General features: G+C 59.7%; 1 protein-coding gene across 1 annotated transcript in view; it reads left to right on the top strand.

Annotated features, from left to right (window-relative positions):
• The window catches only part of PTPRU (protein tyrosine phosphatase receptor type U), a 78045-nt gene that overhangs the window by 22609 nt on the left and 37266 nt on the right, over positions 1 to 18170 (top strand). The window contains exons 3-14 of the mRNA XM_072885207.1: positions 3270 to 3541; positions 3639 to 3720; positions 4418 to 4533; positions 4764 to 4938; positions 5626 to 5919; positions 8886 to 9194; positions 13116 to 13225; positions 13638 to 13839; positions 14724 to 14826; positions 14958 to 15231; positions 16970 to 17006; positions 17528 to 17666. Of these exons, the coding sequence (XP_072741308.1) occupies positions 3270 to 3541; positions 3639 to 3720; positions 4418 to 4533; positions 4764 to 4938; positions 5626 to 5919; positions 8886 to 9194; positions 13116 to 13225; positions 13638 to 13839; positions 14724 to 14826; positions 14958 to 15231; positions 16970 to 17006; positions 17528 to 17666 (2113 nt within the window). The remainder of the gene's footprint in view (positions 1 to 3269; positions 3542 to 3638; positions 3721 to 4417; positions 4534 to 4763; positions 4939 to 5625; positions 5920 to 8885; positions 9195 to 13115; positions 13226 to 13637; positions 13840 to 14723; positions 14827 to 14957; positions 15232 to 16969; positions 17007 to 17527; positions 17667 to 18170) is intronic.

Genomic DNA, 18170 nt, shown 5'->3' with positions numbered 1-18170 from the left:
ACTTTTGCGTAACAAATTGATGGTTTTCCTCTAGGGAACGTTGCTGGAAACCTGTTTCTCTTTTCATTTGTTTGATTGAAATATTATTTAGTGCTTTTTGAGTCTTTTCTCTTTCTCCACAGAGAACTTGGGCTCTTCTCTAAAAGCCCACCTGAAAACTAAAATTATATTGTTGCAGCTGAGCTGGGGGGGGACACAGAGGGGCTGACTTGTTATTTGCAGTGACGAAGCGGGGGGTGACAGCTCGCCTGGACCGGTATCTTGAGTCAAACCGACCTTAAATTGAGGATCAGAGGAAGGATTTAATGAGCGAAGCACGCTATCGATCTGTGCCTGAATCCCGTCCTTTGGTTTGAAGTCTCAGCTGGGGGATGCCCCAGGGCTGTTTCTGTGGCTCCCATTTCATGGGAGGTTTGGAAATGATTTTCCCCGTCATGAGTTTTGGAGCAGGTTTTTGCTGTGTTGCCAACATATGGACAGGGCTCCAAAATAACCCCAGCTGCGCTGATGTGCTGTGCCCGTGCATCAACCCTCCGGTGCTGCCGTGGTCCTGCCTGTCCTCCCCCAGCTCTGGGATGCAGCAGGGCTGGGATGCCCCCTCCTCTCCATCCCCAGCTCCAGCTTTGCTGGCAGGAGTGAAGCTGAGCTTTAAAAAACAGAATTTGGCGGTTTGCGTAGCTCTTGCTGCAGCTCTGCTCTTGCCCTGGCTGGGAAAGCTGCCGGGTCCTGGTGGAAGCCGAGTGCCCGGTGGGGTGGGGGTACAGGGGGACCCTGGCAGTGGCGGTGGATTAACAGGGAACAAGTGGCAGGGGTCTGGGGGACCCCGGGTGTCCCTGTATCACCCTGGGAGGGGCTGTGCAGCTCCCTTGCCCCCCGGAGCATCCCCCAGCACCGGATCAAGAGACCAGGGATGAGCAGGTTGGTGACCTGCAGTGGGACTGTGTCCTGCGGGGGGGGGTGGTGGCAGCATGTGTGCAGGCTGTCACCCCCTTGTCACCCTTTTGTCACCGTCTGCCTGTCCTGCCGCCTCCTTGAGCTCCCTGGGCACTGGTGCTGCTGGTGGGAGCACCCAGGCGGGGCTGTGCTGCTGTTTTATTGGGGCATGTTAAATAAACAACCAAAAAAACCTCACTGAAAACCAAAAACATCCCCTGCAAAAACAAAACCAGGGGCTGCTGAGGGAGTTTGTAACCCCCAGCCGCCTCGGCGAGGAGCTGCCTGCCCAGGACCTTGTCCGTGCCAGGGGATGCTCCGCTGCAGGGTGCAGCACCCCAACTCAGGAACAGGTACCCCTGCTTCTCCTGCATCGAAGAACCCCAACCCGTACCCTGGATTTGAAACTGGGACCAGTCACTTACGGGGGAGGAGGATAGAATTAGCACAAAAGCGAGCGGCGGGAGCCTGGTTTCTCTGATGCAGCAACGCTGGGAAGAAAATTAAGGGGGAAAAATAGCGCCTGGGGGAAACCCTGCCGGATGAGTGATGCGCCGGTGGATTGCCACCCGTGCGTGGTCCCAGCTGACCTTCATGGACGTTCTCCGTCTTTTAAAATAACTTGTCAGTGGTTTAATTTTAGTCTCTTTATTTTGGTCCTCTGGCTTTTTGTTTTTAAAGGGAGGGGAGGAAGAAGGGTCTGCGTTCATTAATGAGAGCTTGGAAGATTGAGTGGTTGGAGGTGGCTTTTGGGAGATGTCACCTGGCGCGGGGCGGCGTTCGCTCTCCACGCCGCTGCTGTTAGCGCAGAAATAATTTTGACGGAGGAAAGGACAGGGGGGAGAAAAAAAAAGAGAAAGAATATGGACATAGTGCCTTCCTGTCTGTCTGTGAAATGCGGCTGTGTTGACTGTGAGAAAATAAATTGTTACCTTTTTATTTCACCCTGAATATCTACCCGGAGGGGCCAGGAGCGCCGGGCAGCTGCGCGGATTGGCGACGTGGTGAAAATTTGGCTTTTTGGTGATTTCTTTCCCGTGTCCCAGTTTCCATTGCTGAAGGATGCACTGCATCTCCCCAGCTGATGCTGTGACCCCCTGGGTGTTTCGGGGTCCCCCCCAGGCTTTTCGGGGTCACCCCAGGCTCAGGTCCCGAACACCATGGGGGTGGACGAGTGCCCCCTGAGATCCCCCGCTGCCTTTGTTTTTTCTTGGTGCTCGCCGCTGGAAGCCGATGGGAGGAGAGTGCGTGAATTCATTTAAATTAACTGGTGGTGAAAGCTATTAATAATTAAGCGCCTACTGTCAGGAAAACAATGGTAGACTCGAATAAATGGCCCAGCTTTGTTACTTACAGCTTCTGCCATTATTAAAGTGGAAGGGATATTAATAATCCCCTCGCCTTTGGTTTTGGGGAGGGTTTGGTAGGGCGGCTTCCCATCTGCCCCGTGTCCTGGCCCCACGGCCGTGCTGGATGGCTCCGGGAGCTGCCGTGAAGAGCTGGGACTCCTGCATCCCCCTCCTGCCTCCGGACCGCCTGGGATGGAGCGCGCGGGGCAGGGAAGGATGCTGCCTTTGGGATCCCCTTTGGGATTTTCATCCTGCCTGCCCCGTAAGTACGGCTTTGGGGTTGCACTGGGGCAAGCGCCGGGACTCCTGGTTTTATTGCTGGTGATTCGGGGTGACGGGAGGTGGGCTACCAGCGGCTGCTGGTGGTGGGGCAGGTGGGGAGCCGGGTCTGGGGCCGGCATCCCGGAGAGCCACAGTGCCGGAATCCCGGAGAGCTGTGGTGCAGCTGCTCGTTACGCCGACGAGCGCTTTTTTCCCCCCTGCGAGCGCCTGCTGAGCACGGTTTAAACTCGGCAACAACTGCGTGGTAAATGATACGAGGCGGTGGGAATGGAAATTAAACGGCTGGGGCCCAGCAGGGGAGGGCAGTATTGACGCAGCCGAAGCTGCAAGCGTTAAAGGAAAGCAGGCGGAGGGTCTCCGGTGGCATCGAAGCCGTTACCGACCCTGGTGTCCTGGGGGACCACGGCTGTGAGCAGCTTATCCTGGAGGCAGAGGGTCTGATCCTTCCCTCCTCGTCCAGCGGCCAGGTCCTATTTCAGTGTCCTGCTGCTGCCCAAACGGGCACCTGAGACTGGCTCCGTCCCTGGCTCCTGTCCTGCACGTCCCTGCGGGCTGGCATGGACCGGTACCCGAGCATCGCTGCCAGGTCGTGTGCATCTTTGCAATCTTGCATCCTCCGCCTTCTCCGTCCCTGCCGGCAAAGCTCAGGAGATGTGGAATGGAGGGATTACTCCACGCTCTCCCCCCTTCTCCCTCCCACCACAGGCTCCTACCTGATGGTGAACTCCTCGCAGCATGCCCCGGGCCAGAAAGCTCACCTGCTCTTCCAGGCGCTGAGCGAGAATGACACCCACTGCCTCCAGTTCAGCTACTTCATGTACAGCCGGGACGGCCACAGCCCCGGCACCCTCAGCGCCTACGTCCGGGTGACGGGGGGCCCGGTGGGCAGCGCTGTCTGGAATGCCTCCGGCTCCCACGGCCACCAGTGGCACCAGGCGGAGTTGGCCGTCAGCTTGTTCTGGCCCAGCGAGTACCAGGTGAGCCCCAGTGGACCCCCCCCTTGCGTGACCTGGACCCCCTCTTGCGTGACCCAGACCCCCTGGCAACGGGTGACCCCTCTGTTTGGTGCCGCAGGTCCTCTTCGAGGCGGTGGTCTCCAGCGAGCGCCGAGGCTATCTCGGCTTGGATGATATTTTGCTCTTGAATTATCCGTGCTGTGAGTGTCACGGGATGGGACCCGGGGGTGGGGGACCCCGAAGAGCAGCGGGGTGGTGGGTGCTGCTGACCTGGCCTGGGCAGCAGCGTTTGGAGCTGGTGCCCGTTGGGTTGGTGCTGGGGAGAGGGGATTGACTAATGCCAGGGTGCAGCCTGGTGGCACCTGGGTGTCCTGTTGTCACCTGGGCTGGTGGAGCTCCATCTCCTGGGTACCTCTGGGGCTCCTTTTTCCATCTCCATCGCTGAGCTTTTATAAAACCTCAGGGAAGCGCGGACTGAAAACGTGGCCTGAGCATCCCCGTCGAGAGGGGCCGCTCGGGCTGGCGGGGACCTGAAATCCTAGGCTGTCCCGACACGTTGGCTGTTGGGGTTCACCCCCCCGTTTCTTCCAGGCTGGGGTAGGAGACCTGCCCCCCGCCATCAACCCCATAGCCTGCATCTGGCAACAGCACTGCAGGATGCTGGAGGGGAAGGCTGCATCCCTCCCTGGGACCACCGGCTGGTTGTACGGGGACGGGAACAAATTCCTGACTCCGAGCTGGGCTGTGAGGACGGGGATCAAGCCCGTCCGGAGCTCGGCTCCCGCCCTGGCATCCTGGGTGGGTTTTTGGGCTGTGGTGGGATTTTTGCACCAATGCTACCGCGGGTCCCCTTGGAACTTGGATGCTTTGTCACCTCTCGCTTGCCTCCTTCGGCAGCGAAAGCGCCTCATTTCTCCCGCCTGGGTGACGTGGAGGTCAACGCGGGGCAGAATGCCACCTTCCAGTGCGTGGCTGCCGGCAAGGCTGCCGAGGCCGAGCGGTTCCTCATGCAGGTGAGCAACGGCCGTGGTGAAACCGGCATCTCCGCCATCAACCCCGTGCATCGCTTCTGCCACGCTTCTGTGCCTCCCCTTCGGGAGAAGACACTGCTGGGCAGGGGGGAGAAGGGTAATCCTCCCCCCCACCCGCTGCTTTTAAGCAGATGTCATTTGGGGACACGTTTGGTGGCTCTGGATGTCACGCCGTGCCTCCTGGTAACGTCTTGTCTCTCCCCGTGGGGCAGAGGCAGAGCGGTGAGGTGGTCCCCGCTGCCTCCGTGAAGCACATCAGCCACCGGCGCTTCCTGGCCACCTTCCAGCTGGACGAGGTGTCCAAGGAGGAGCAGGACCTGTACCGCTGCGTCACCCAGTCCAGCCGCGGCTCGGGCGTCTCCAACTTCGCCGAGCTCATTGTGAAAGGTGAGCGATTTGCTGTTGCCCGCTGGGTTTCTGGGTCACGGACGGGCTATTTCTGCTCTGCTGTTTGCAGAGGAAGAGGAAGGTGGGATGCTCGGGGTGGTGGGATGCTCGGGGTGGTGGGATGCTCGGGGTGGTGGGATGCTCGGGGTGGTGGGATTGCAGCTTCTCACTGGGAATGAGTCGCTACACACAGATGGTTCAACATAAAACCAGGAAAATACCTTTCCTGGTGGCCTTGGATCACTTATTTTTGATTGCAGTAGGTGGGAATTAATTAATTATGGTGAAACTGTCCAGCACCACGCTGGGCAGTGTATCTTATAAAGATAATTAAGGTTTGATCAGATGAAACCCTATTGCAGCTGTTAAAGCCTCGCTAAGAGCGATGAAGGGCATATGCACGGGCTGAAGTTTGAAATCTGGATGGTGCCCTCCCATACTTCGGTGTCAGTCCCCGCGTCCTCTGGGTGGGGGATCCGAGTTTGTCCCATGCCCTGCAGTCCGAAGGTGATGGGTTTGTTTGGGAAGAGGCGTTGTGAATGTCTTGACCGTAGCTAGTAAAAAAAAAAAAAAAATAGTGGTGCCTGTGGTTGTGCCAGTGTTGTGCTGGCTCCCGGGCTGGGGGTGCTGTGGACCTGCTTCTGGAGGGGGATGAGCTCCACCTGCCCCTTCTCCGCTCTCTTCCAGAGCCCCCCACACCCATCGCGCCCCCCCAGCTGCTCCGGGCCGGCTCCACCTACCTCATCATCCAGCTCAACACCAACTCCATCATCGGTGATGGCCCCATCGTGCGCAAGGAGATCGAGTACCGCATGACCTCTGGCCCCTGGTCGGAGGTCCATGCCGTCAACATGCAGACCTACAAGCTCTGGCACCTGGATCCGGACACGGAGTACGAGATCAGCGTCCTGCTCACCCGGCCCGGCGAGGGGGGCACTGGCAAACCGGGGCCGCCCCTCATCAGCCGCACCAAGTGTGCAGGTGGGTCCCACGCTGCATCCCGGCCACCCCGGGTGGCCTTGGGCAAGGTCACCACCGGGAGCGCGGCTGGGGCTGGATGGGTGCCGAGGGCATTTGCTGCTGCGGTCCGGGAGCTCGAAGCGTTGCTCCTCTGACAGATCCGCCTTTGCCTGACTTTGGAGTGGCTGTGCACAGCATCTCGGGAGGGACGGCTAGTTCAACCCGCGTTGTGACCGTGGCCGGAGGGTAGCAGGGGGTGTGGGTGAGGCCGGGTCTTGAGCCAACGCAAGCAGCCCGTGCAGAGGGGCTGAACGTCTGTCCAGCCCTGATGGACGGTGGGTGTTTGCTGATCAGAGTCGACAGCAGCCAGGTGTGAGCTCGGTGCAGGAAGGCACAGCAACGGGATGCCCAGAGTTAGCAGCTGCCATGCGGCCGGTTTCCATCCCTGGAGCCGGGCAAACGCCGGCAGGAGACAGCTGCTCCCCTCCGCCGGGGCTGCAGGCTCAGAGCCAGACCCTGCTCAGGGCATCCCCAAATCCCAGGAGCGCTGTCCCTGAAGACGAGCCCCTTGGCTGTCCTAGCGAGGTTCCCATCTCGTTCTTTCCTCGCAGGGAGCTGTAGGTTATTGTCCAGTGTCTGTTTTTGAGCAGTTGGTGCCTCTAAAAATATTTCTTCTAAAACTATGTTAATCCTATGCCACACCGGAGGGGTGGCAGCTTTGGCGGGGCGGGTCGGCTGCCCTCCCGTGTGCCGTGATGACCTGGGGGTAATTCCGGGCAACCCCATCCCTGCTGAAGCCTCCTTGGGGTGTCCCCAGGGGAGGTGGGAGCTGGGCTTTCTCTCTGCCAAAATGCCCTAACAGAGCCCACGCTGCAACCATGCTGCTGGTCTGGGGGGCGACAGGGGGGACGACTTCTCCAGTGCCGTGGGGCTGCAGGGGAGCCTGTTTCCCTCAGGAAAATCTGACCCCGCGTCCCTATGGGGGGTGACCCGGGTTGGGGGACGTCCCTGTCCCCGGCTGCGGCAGAGCTGGGACTGGGGGCTGGCGGTGGGGTTTCAGATGCTCCGTGGCAGCTGCCTTCCTGATGCCGGTGTTTAACTGCTGGTAATTGAGCAAAATCGAAGGCAGCGAGATGGCACGATAGAGGCACAGGATTGTCACACCGTGTTCGCCCCGAGACCCCCACCGCCGTGATGCTGGGCTGGGACCCTGCACAAAAAAAACCAACACCCCGACCCAACAAAAGTGGAGGTCCATGCTGCTGAGCTGGGAGCGAGCTGGGAGCATCGCCCCACAGACGGGGACCGGTGGGCGCATCCTCCTTAGACATGGCAGGAGCGGAGCAGGACACGGCCGCGTCCCCAGGGCTGCGGGGTCCCCCATGGCTTTAGCTCTGGGGAGCCCATGCGCGGGGTCAGCTTCAGAGAGGGGCACGCTCAGGTGTGCGAGGAGAGCGGCCGATGTGGGCGCAGGGGGAGATGCAAACCCCGACCCAGGCATCGTGGCAAGGAGCTGCCTCCAGCTTTTCATCCCAGGTTCATCTTCAGAGGCACTGTGAGAAAGCCCAGATTTCCGTATTACCTTGAAGCCGATGACAGGCGCTGTTTGACGCTCTTGGCACCCCGTATTTAATATCCTATGGTTACCACCTTTAGGCTTCCCCGGCTCTTCCCATGTGCTATAATGATGTATTTTTCTCCCCGGCTTCCCCCGGGTCACAATGGTGACACAGCCGCCCTTCCTCCACCCGAAAGGCGGCTGCGGTTGGACCCTCTGCATCCTCCGAGCCTCATCTGCCCAGCGCTGCATCTCCTGTGCTTTGCAGGATCTGGCCCAGGAGGGGACCCTGGAAAAAGCCGCTGAGTAGATGCATCCTGCAGCTCCTGGATCAAGGGGAGATTCCCCACACGGCCACGTGCCACCGGCCGTCAGTGGCCCCGGGTGCCGTACTGCTGGCTGCCCCCGGAGCGTTTAAATACACTGGAATAAAAAGGAGGGGGGAAGGTTGAAGCCTGGCACCACGCGGTGCTGCCCGGGGAGGTGGGGGGGCTCTGGAGGCCTCGGGGAGAGGAGCGGGGAGAGGTCCCTGTGCCCTTGGCCACCTAACGGGAGTGATGCTGGTGGGCACTGGGGCTGAGGCTTGGTGGTTTTTGGTAGAGCCGGGCGTGGCAATGGGTTTAAGGCTGGGGTCCCCGTGGCGTGGGGCTGTGTGCCTATTGCTGTGCTTGCTCCCCCCAAAACCACCTGAGGTTTTGCACGGTCCTGCGAGGGCATCGGGACCTGCAGGAGCATCCGCTGAGGCTGCAAAAGCCTCTTGCAACCCTGAGCTGCCCAAATTCCTCCGCAGTGCAAATCCCAGGGGAATCGCCTGGGGGATCAGCTCTGGGACCCTTCGCTCTCGGTGTCCTTCCCACCACCCTTGGGTATGGAAAGAAGTTTACTGCCGTTAACCCAAACCGCCCGTGTGCGTGTGCTGTTGGCAAAAGAGCTCGGCTCCTCATTAAATCCAGCTTCTCCTGTTCACACCGATTAGAGCTAATTAAACTCCTTCCCATCCACGGCGCTCAGTCTCTGTCCTTTCGAGAGCCTGACATGGGCTCGATGAAAACGTGAGGGCTCCCATCGCGCAGGCACACTTATTTTGGTTATTTGGGGCCGCTCGTGGCACAGATGCTCCCGGTGCCTGCCGTGGCTCTGTGCCGGCCCGGGGCCGGTACCTGGCTTCATCTCTGTAGGTGAACGGAGCCTATGGGGGCTGCTGGCCCTGCAGTGTTGGTGGCTTTGAGCCCCAGTGATGTCCCCAGCCCTGTCTGCAGGGCAGCAGCATCCTGTGCTGGGGCTGGTCCTGGTTTTGGGGTCAGGGTTGCTCTCCACGCCCACCCTTCTTGTTCCTATGCTGTAAAAGGGCTTTCCCTGATAATACACACAAACCCACGAGATGTTTTGCTTCATTGCTCATCTCTCCCTATCTCTCTTCCCTCCGCAGAGCCCATGCGGGCCCCCAAAGGCCTGGCTTTCTCCGAAATCCAGTCCAGGCAGCTGACGTTGCAGTGGGAGCCGCTGGGTTACAACCTGACCCGCTGTCACACCTACACCGTCTCACTCTGCTACCGCTATTTCGTGGGCACTGGCCACAACCAAACCTTCCGAGAGTGCGTGAAGATGGAGCGTAACGCCAACCGCTACACCATCAAAAACCTGCTGCCCTACAAGAACATCCACGTCAAGCTCATCCTCTCCAACCCCGAGGGTCGCAAGGAGGGCAAGGAGGTGATATTCCAGACAGATGAGGATGGTGAGTCTGCCCGGGGGTTGCACCATCCCCAAAAATGTGACTCCACGGCTGGTGAGCTGCCGGGGTGCGGCACGGCGTGCATCTGTGGCTCTTGGCCAGGGGCACGATGGGAATATCTCCTGCGGCCAGTGCACTAACGGGGAGGTGAAAAGGCTGCTGCGGCCCCAGGGCTGTGCAAGGGGAGGTGAGAGAAAGGGGCAAGGATGGTGGTCAGGGAAGGGAAACGCTGGCAGCGGCTTGGGGGGACGAGGGGACCAGATGGGGATGGGGCAGCACCGGTTGCTCTGGCGGAGGAGCGTCCTGCGTTGCTGCAGAAATGCTGCCCTGGTCCTTCGAGCGGAGCATCTTAGCTGTGCCCGGTCCGGTGAAGGACACAACAGTTGGCCGATGCCCGGCTTGTCCCAGCACAAGTCGTCCTCGCTCACCCCTTAGTGTGGAACCAAAGCCTAGCAGCAATAACAATAACAATTAAAACAATCAGTGCTTTGCACTTAGGTAACACCTTTCATCTGCTCAGTTGCTGATTAATTTGGTGGTGTTATGTTTTGGGAGAGTGCTGTTAACCAGAGCCCGGCCCAGCTTTGCTTGGCTTCCCCAATGCTCTTCCCTGGTTAAGTCTGCTCTCGGGCGGGTTCGGGTTGTGCAAGCGAGCTCTGCGGATGAGTGTGTGCTGGTAAGGGGTGTCTGGCCCCCGTTATTCGCCAGCAATGTTCCTCCTGAACAGCCGAGCTGTTTCTCTTGTCCCCGTCCTGGCTGTGCCCCGGGGTTGGGTCCCCGCTGCTGGCACCCGAGCGGGGCTGACGTCCTCACTGCAGGCTCCAGTGTTGCTCCAGGACTCTGGGGTTTGGGATCTCTTGCTCCTGCCCAGCCCTTCCCCAGGGATGTCCTGGAGCTGGGGCCACCAGAGAGGTCTCCCACGTCCGGCTTACCCAGCACCATGGACCCCGGCTGCAGCCCTCCGTCAGCAGAGAGCTCAGGTTGTTTTGGGCTCTGGAGATCACAGAATCACAGAATCGTATAGGCTGGAAAAGACCTTTAAGATCATCGAGTCCAACTGTAAACCGAACACTGCCAAGACCACCACTACATCTGGCAAACGTGGCAGGAGGTACAGGGCAGAGCCGGCTCGTGTCTCTGGTGCCACCCATCAGCAGCAGGCCACATCCAGGGCCGGCAGGGCCCTGGGCCCTGCTAACGACTCCTTCCACTCGTCACATCCCCTTCGCCGCCCCGTCGGCATCTCCTCCGCGCGCCGTGCCGACTCAGCCGCCTTCGAGGACAGCTGGGCAGCCCCCACGTGCTGCCGCTCTGACCGCCGGTCCTGCAGCCCGGGGGGCGAGGGGGTCTCACCCCGGTCCGTGGAGGGCAGCAGCGGCTGGGGCCGGCGTGGGGCGCGAGGAGCCACTGTGCCCGGCGTGGGTGCTGGGAGCTGAGCGTGGCTGGAGCATCCCTGTCCCTCACAGAGTCACCGGCGCTTACAGTTAAGCAAGAACGTCATTAATCTCTGATTACTAAGAACATCTTAGCATCGAGAATCAGCAATTAAGGTGGAAGAATTGATAAATGCAAAGAATCTGGCTGGCTGCAGACCCCCTGGACGACCGCCGAGGAGGAGCCGGCCATGAAATCCCCCTGCGAGAGACTCACCTCGATTTGGGACCCACCGAAAGGCGCAGCTTTTGTGTGCGCGTTGCTCCTCGCTCCCCTCTCCGAGGCTGGAAGGCAAAGCCTGCAGAGCTGGAGCAGAGCCGGCAGCATCTCCGGGTCCTGTTTTCATCTCTAAAGCCTAAATTGGGCACCCTTCTCTGTGCGTCAGCGCTTTCTGTATCCCCAACCCTGAGCCTGCCCGGCCGGGGGCACCTAGCTTCACGCTCCTGATGGTTTATTTTCCAGCTATAATTGCTTCAGCTGTTCTCACTGTGCTGTGACTGCTCCAGCTGTTTTCTTATTGAATATTAATACAGGAGCTCCAGATGTTTTTTCGCTATACTGTAATCGCTCCAGCTGCTTTCCCCTATGCCTCGATCGGAGCACGGGGGCCTGCGGCTTCCCCCTTGGGTTGAACTTGGGGCCACGTATACGTTCGGTCTTGGGTGGGGTCGATCAGTGGACATCCACCTATGGATATATTGCAACTATTACACGTGGGCTTGGCCCAGCGTCTCCCTGCCTGGGAGGGCGATGAGGATTCGAGCTCCCACAAACCGGGTGATGAGCAGCCGCCTGTGTAATTAAGCGAAGGTGGTGAAGGCTCGTTAATAATAGGACCCTTGATTGTGGTTTATTTTGGCAGCTTCGGTCGCAGCATCCCCTGATGCAGCGCTGGGGCTTGTCTCGGGGGGTGGGGGGGTCCCAGTGTGGGCTGCAGAGATGCACACCCCCATCCCAAGTGGTAAACCCTGGTTTTGGGCTGGAAAACCCATTTCTGGGGCATTAAGAACTGGACCAAACCAAGGGCATTGTTCACAGCATCCCTCTTGGACCCTGGGCTGGCTCCTGGGTCTGTGGGCAGGACACCGAGAGGAGAGACTGACCCATCTATAGGTTGCCCGGCTGGTGTTTAAGTGCCCCATATAGATCCAGGGGAGCTCGGGAAGGTCGGTGGCCCGCGGCTGGAGAGTTTGGGCTGTGTCTGCACGAAACGATGGGACTCAATCCCAGGTGCCTGGGGAAATATCATTGCATCGTGTGGGTGCTGCGGGGAGGCGTGTGCAGGGAGCCGGTTCCCTGCCTTGCGGGCAGGGCGTATGCAGTGCCAGCCAGAATAAATATATGCAAGTGCATAAATCAATGTATATGATGTGTATGGATGGCAGGGGGGTATGCGCACACCTGGGAGCCGTTGTGCGCCTCTGCCAGTCTCAACCTGGTGCACGCACAAATGTGTGGTGCTTGTACCTATATATATATAAAAAAATATATAGGCTATATATATTTATATATAAATATCTATAGAGGTACACACGTTCTTGCCCTAAAGGTTTCCGTAATTCTCTGCAAATTTAATAAGTGCCTTGTGTACATGTGTAGGACACGGCGGCCTTGATTAAATTAACTTGTAAATCAAGTGGAAATTGTGTATTTGCATGGTGGGAAGCGCACGGAAGGCAATCCCTCTCTCGGCCCCATAATTAGATCTGAACAAAAGCTGCAAAAAAGAAAAATAGAGGGGAAGAGCTGACGTCCCTCTGCAATGAGAGGGGGTGTGTTTTGGGTGTATAAACCCGCAGCAGAGGATGCTGCTGGTGAATCGTGGTCTTTGCCGGGCCATCGCCTCTCCTGTCCTCCTCGCTGACCCCCTCGAGTCAAGAAATCCATGGTAAAGAAGCGAATATTGATCCCAGTGCCGTCGATCGCTGTTATTGTTTGCGGTTATTATTGTTGTTGGTGTTAATTAGAGGGGAAGGCTGGGGCTTGTCAAGCCCATCTGCAGATGAGGATGTTATTGCTTGCTGGTGTGAGCGCCGGCAATGTCTCCCGAGGATTCTGGTGGCTTTGGGGGGGGGGGGGGGGGGAATTTGGGTTGTATGGGAAAAGGGAATTTTTTTTTTCTTTCCTTGCACTGGTGAATGCAGGTGAGCTCTGATGGTGACGGCGCGCGGGGGGCTTGCTGCTGTGCTGTTGGAAGCTGGGCGCGATGCCCGAAATGGTACCTGCAGGGTTTGTGCCGTGGCGTGGGGACCCCCCCGCCCCGTGGCAACGTGTCACCAGTGAGCTCGGGCGCACGGCGAGAGCATCGTTGCCCTGGGGATCCACCAGCCCTGTCTGGTGGCACGTGCCGGAGCTGGGTGACATGGCAGAGGGGACGCGGTGGCTCGGTCACGGGGGAGAGCTGCTGCAGCCGCATGGAGGGGTTTCCCAGAGGATTTCTCCTTCTCCGGTTTCTTGCTGCGTCTGAGCACGTCCCCTTTCCTTCCCCAGTGCCCGGCGGCATCGCCTCAGAGTCCCTCACCTTCACCCCGCTGGAGGACATGATATTTCTGAAGTGGGAGGAACCGGTGGAGCCCAACGGCCTCATCACGCAGTACGAGGTACGACCCGGGCAGCTGGGGCACACGCCGGGGACCCACGGGGATACAGGGGGGATGTAGTGGGGGCAATCGGGGGCTACTGCTCCTTTCAGCTGTGGGGATTAAGGGTGGCTGCAGCTTACTGCTGGCCCCGAGCCCTTCATTTGGAGCACGGATCCAGCCTGCATTCATCCTCCTGCTAGCAGGATCTGTCCCTGCTGGGGAGCCCTGCTTTCAGGGTCGCTGTATTATCCAGCAACGGCTTTTCCGATGAACCTCTGCTTTTGATTTACTCCAAAAAGCGTCTGCCTTCCGGGCTGCCCCTATGACCATCCCCTCCTCTGAATTCATCCCTTTAACCCCCTCTCCACCTGGATCCGGGGTCTCTCCCTGCTCCCGTGGCTGCTGGTGATGCTCTGCCCTGTCCCTGCAGATCAGCTACCAGAGCATCGAGTCCTCCGACCCGGCGGTCAACGTGCCCGGCCCGCGGCGCACCGTCTCCAAATTACGCAACGAGACCTACCACGTCTTCTCCAACCTCCACCCCGGCACTACCTACCTCTTCTCGGTCCGGGCCCGCACCGGCAAGGGCTTTGGCCAGACGGCGCTCACCGAGATCACCACCAACATCTCCGGTAGGTTCCCTTGGGCTCCACGTCTGGTGCTGGGGCTTCTCCTCCGCTCAGGTATACGATGGCAGGTCTGGAGCCTCCGGTGCGCTCCTGTGGATTTTGGGGGCCGGCTGCTGCTATCAAAGGGTGCTCGTGGTGGTGGCAGCCGTGCCGTGAGCCCCCCGGGCAGCCCCCCAGATCCATCAGCTGGGCTGAGTGTGGGGCTCTGGCTGGGGAGTCCGGCCAGCCTGGCGCACCGGTGCTGCCTGAGCTATCAGCGTACAAGCAAGGGATTAATTGGGCTTCACTGAAAAGCCTTGGACTACTTGGGGCTGTTTGCTCGTGTCTGCGGCGTCACTGTTAACTGCAGCAAATGGGCTGGGATGAGCCCTAATGGGGGCACCGAAATTGCAGAGCGGCATGAGCTGGACCCCAGCAGCTGCTAACGATGGCTTGGGGACCCACGGGGCTGTGCCAGGCACGAGGGGGATCCCCCACCTTAGTCTGGGGGTGCTGCTGGGCTGCCCTGGACGTGCTTCTGCCCTGGGTGGGATGCTTGCGCTGTGACGGCGATTCAGAGTGGTGCCGTCCCTGGGGTGCATCTCCAGGCTGGAGCATTTGGGTCCTGCTGAGGTCGGATCCTGCTCCCATCTCCTCCCCTCTACCAGACCAGCATTGATAACCCCCCCACGCTCACGCCCACGGGTTCTCTCCCAACTGCAACGTTTGCTTGAGACCTGGAGAGGTGGTCTGTCTTTGTAATAATCCGCATCACGCCATTCGGTGATGCCTTGCCGTGGGCAAGGCTGCTCGTGCCTCAGTTTCCCCCCTGAGTGGGGGGGCAGCCCCGAGTGCATCCCTGGGGACCAGGACTCACCCCTGCCCGCTCTCCCCTGCTCCCTTTGCAGCTCCCACCTTCGACTATGGGGACATGCCGTCGCCGCTGAGCGAGTCGGAGAGCACCATCACGGTGCTGCTGCGGCCGGCGCAGGGCAGAGGGGCTCCCATCAGGTAGGTTGGGGCTGCACGAGGGCGAGACCCCCACAAACGGGGTGGCACGGCGTGGACGGGCGGGGTTGAGCACCAAGGGACGGGCAGGACCGTCCTTTTCATGAAGGTAACCTGTGCCTGACCCTCGCCAGCACCTACCAGGTCATCATAGAAGAAGACCGGCCCAAGAAGCTCAAGCGGGAGCTGGGTGGGCAGGAGTGCTTCCCGGTGCCGCTCACCTTTGATGATGCCATGTCCCATGGCTCTGTACACTACTTCGGGGCCGAGCTGCCCGCCAGCAGCCTCACCGAAGCCAAACCTTTCACCGTGGGGGACAACCAGACCTACAGCGGCTACTGGAACCCACCGCTGGAGCCCAAGAAGGCATATCTCATCTACTTCCAAGCCATGAGCAACCTCAAAGGGGTGAGTAGCCGTGGGACCCTGCTCCATCCGGTGGGGTGTCTGGGGACCCAGATGGACCAGGCAGGGGAGCCCACCTGGGGTCCGGGGGGGTCAGAAAAAATGGAACTTGTTTTAGATCCCCCTCCCTTGGGCTGCCCCTCTGGGCTCACCCCCAGTGTCCTGCCTGGGGGGAGCTGGTGCTCCGGGCCACCCTAATGGCACGTTGGGATCACAGATGGGTGTCCCCCTTCCTCCCGGCACCCCTGGGCTGTGCCCATCCTCCTCCTGGTGCCAGCACCGGGGGTGATGGAGCCCAGCCTCCGCCACCCACTGCGGTACCGGCCGGGACCCCAACCAGCGCCAGTGCCGGGGAGACCGCCTCCCTGGGGCTAACCCTGGGGTGGAAGAGGACCATTTGGGCAGCAAGAGCAACGTGTGTGTTACTGGGACCCACTGCGGACACAGCGGATGCTGCAGAGAGCTCCTGGGAAGCTGCCGGGCTGCCCTCTCCCTGCCTGCTGCTGCCCGTTCTCTTGGCGAAGCTCGAGCAGCCCCGCTCCGGCAGCAGCCCCCTCATCCCCCCGGGCTGATTTCCTCCAAGTCACCGGTGGGAGCACTGGGAGCCCCTGGGGACCCTTCTCGGCCTCACCTGCTCCAGCAGCTCCCGTCCCAGCCGGGGAAGGATGAGCCGTGAAAGCGAAGCAGCAGGACCACAGCAGCATCCTCGTCCTGCGCGGCTCCATCTTGCCAGAACGGTGCCGGTTTTTGAATCCTTTCCTCCGCTCCAGGATCGTTCACACCTCGCTGGGTTGTAATTAGAGGAGGGTCTCGGCTCTGGCCTGCTTGGGCACTGCTGGATAATAACTGGTGGCTGATGCTGTTTTATTGCCTTCCTGCTGGGAGGCAACGGATTTGTCCCGGCTGCTGTCAGACATTGCGAAAAAGCTGGATCCCAGCTTGGGTTTTTCGTGGTTTTTGTGCCAGATGGAGCAAGAAGCAGGAGAAAGAAGAGCTGGAGACCTGAGGGAGAGCGGTGCCGGAGCCGGCCCTGCCCCAGGCATGCTGCACGGGCAGGTCTTGGTGTCTCGATCCGAGGGCAGATGGAGCGGCGTTGCCAGCACTGGTGTCCTGAGGGGCTGGAGGATGCTCAGGGAAGAAGGCAGTCCTGCCAAAATGGTGCTTTTTATTTTGCACCAGAAGTTGGATATATGGAAAGATGGAATATTTTAGCTGAACCCATCCCTAAAAATGAAAATGCTAAGATTGTTGGAGGCCTGAGCTGGAAGCCCTCACGACAACCTTGGCAGCGCATGCAGAGCACCGGGGCTGGGGCTTGAAAACTTTGCTTGATAAATAATCCCCGTGAAGCTCTGAACGATGACCTGGGAGTGTTTTGGCTGCAGTTGGCGACATGCTGGTGACCTGCGGCTCGGCTGGGTCTGCTGGGTCCCCCCTTTGATGGTCTTGAACTTTGCCGTCCCCTCTGTGCCAGGAGCGATGGCCTCGGCTAAACATGGGGACGCTGGTTTAGGGGACGCTGGGGACAGAACCCTTCAGCAGCATCCTTTTGGTGTGCGCGTCCCCAGGAGCTCCTTTGGCTCAGCAGCGGGTGCTGCGGCACAAATCACCTGCAAACTCCCTCGATTTGGGGGTCAAAGCACCAACGGACCAGCTTTGCCTCCGCCCAGCCTCACTCAGAGCAGGAGTGGAGCTGCTGCGATGCTCATCCGACACTGACCTCCCTTTTTTTCCTCCGTAGGAAACCCGGCTGAACTGCGTCCGGATTGCCCGCAAAGGTGAGCCCTCCCTTTCCCAGCCGGCATGATCCTGCCAAGGCTGCGGACCCAAACCTGCAGCTGCTCCGGGGGTCGGGGCCGTGCCGGCGCGTGTTGTTACCGGCGCCGGCAGCAGTCGGGGTGCCCGCGGTGGTTTATTACAGTCCCGTCCTGCGCTCTTGTTTCCCACTTTCTTTGGTATCTGGGTTTTCCCTTGGTTGAGTTTTTCCTCTTAACACCGTTATTGCGGTGGGAGGCTGGAGTCGGTGGTGCCGGATGCTGAATGCGGGGATGGACATGCTTACGTTGGGCGTGACGAAAGGTGGCACAAAGGGAACATCTCGCCCCATGGGAACCGAGAGAAGGACTCACCCACGGTCATGGCGTGGCACTGCAGAGCCCCGTAACGTCTCAGTGGAATAAAATGTGTTCAAGGAGCAATGTGCATCCCGTGGGACAAATCCCTGTGTTTTCCCATCTGATGTTGCCAACCCCCCGGAGCTGAGCGTTGACCCCTCCTGCCTGTCCTTGTCCCCTGGCAGCTGCCTGCAAAGAGAGCAAGCGTCCCCTGGAGGTGTCGCAGCACTCGGAGGAGATGGGCCTGATCCTGGGGATCTGTGCCGGAGGGCTCATTGTCCTGATTATCCTCCTGGGAGCCATCATCGTTGTCGTTCGGAAAGGGTAAGGAGACCCGGTGTGGTGGCTGGTGCCTCCATCCATCCCTTGCTCCCAGCTCAGCCCTTCTCCACCACCCCAGCACTAACTGGGAGTTACTGGTGATGGTTCTGCTGCGCTGGGCAGACTCCAAACCCTCCCTTGAGCTGTGCTTCCATGCGCTCGTGCATCCCACCGGCCACGGTGCCCTCCTTGCTCTGTGACACTGGGCACGGCAGGAGGCACTGGGGACCAAGGAGCAAAGTCCCGGCAATGTCCCTTCGCCCTTGGGGCTGTGCAGCTTCATTCCACTGTCCCATTCCCCCCCCCCTCTTTTTCAGCCTTTTACCTCTTTTGCTGCTTCTTTTTGGCTTTGTGCTGCTCTGTCAATTCTGCATCGATGGAAATGCTTCTGGCCAGGATTGGGCTCAGAGGGGCCCTGGGCCGGCACCGAGCCCAGCTGGCCCTGTCCCACCAGCTCTCCCCTTGCTAACAGCAGCCAGGGGACCCTTGGGTGTGCAGCCCTGTACC

This window comes from Ciconia boyciana, chromosome 21 (genome assembly GCF_034638445.1).
Source record: "Ciconia boyciana chromosome 21, ASM3463844v1, whole genome shotgun sequence".
Taxonomy (NCBI): Eukaryota; Metazoa; Chordata; class Aves; order Ciconiiformes; family Ciconiidae; genus Ciconia; species Ciconia boyciana.
This window is presented reverse-complemented; position numbering and strand designations above follow the sequence as displayed.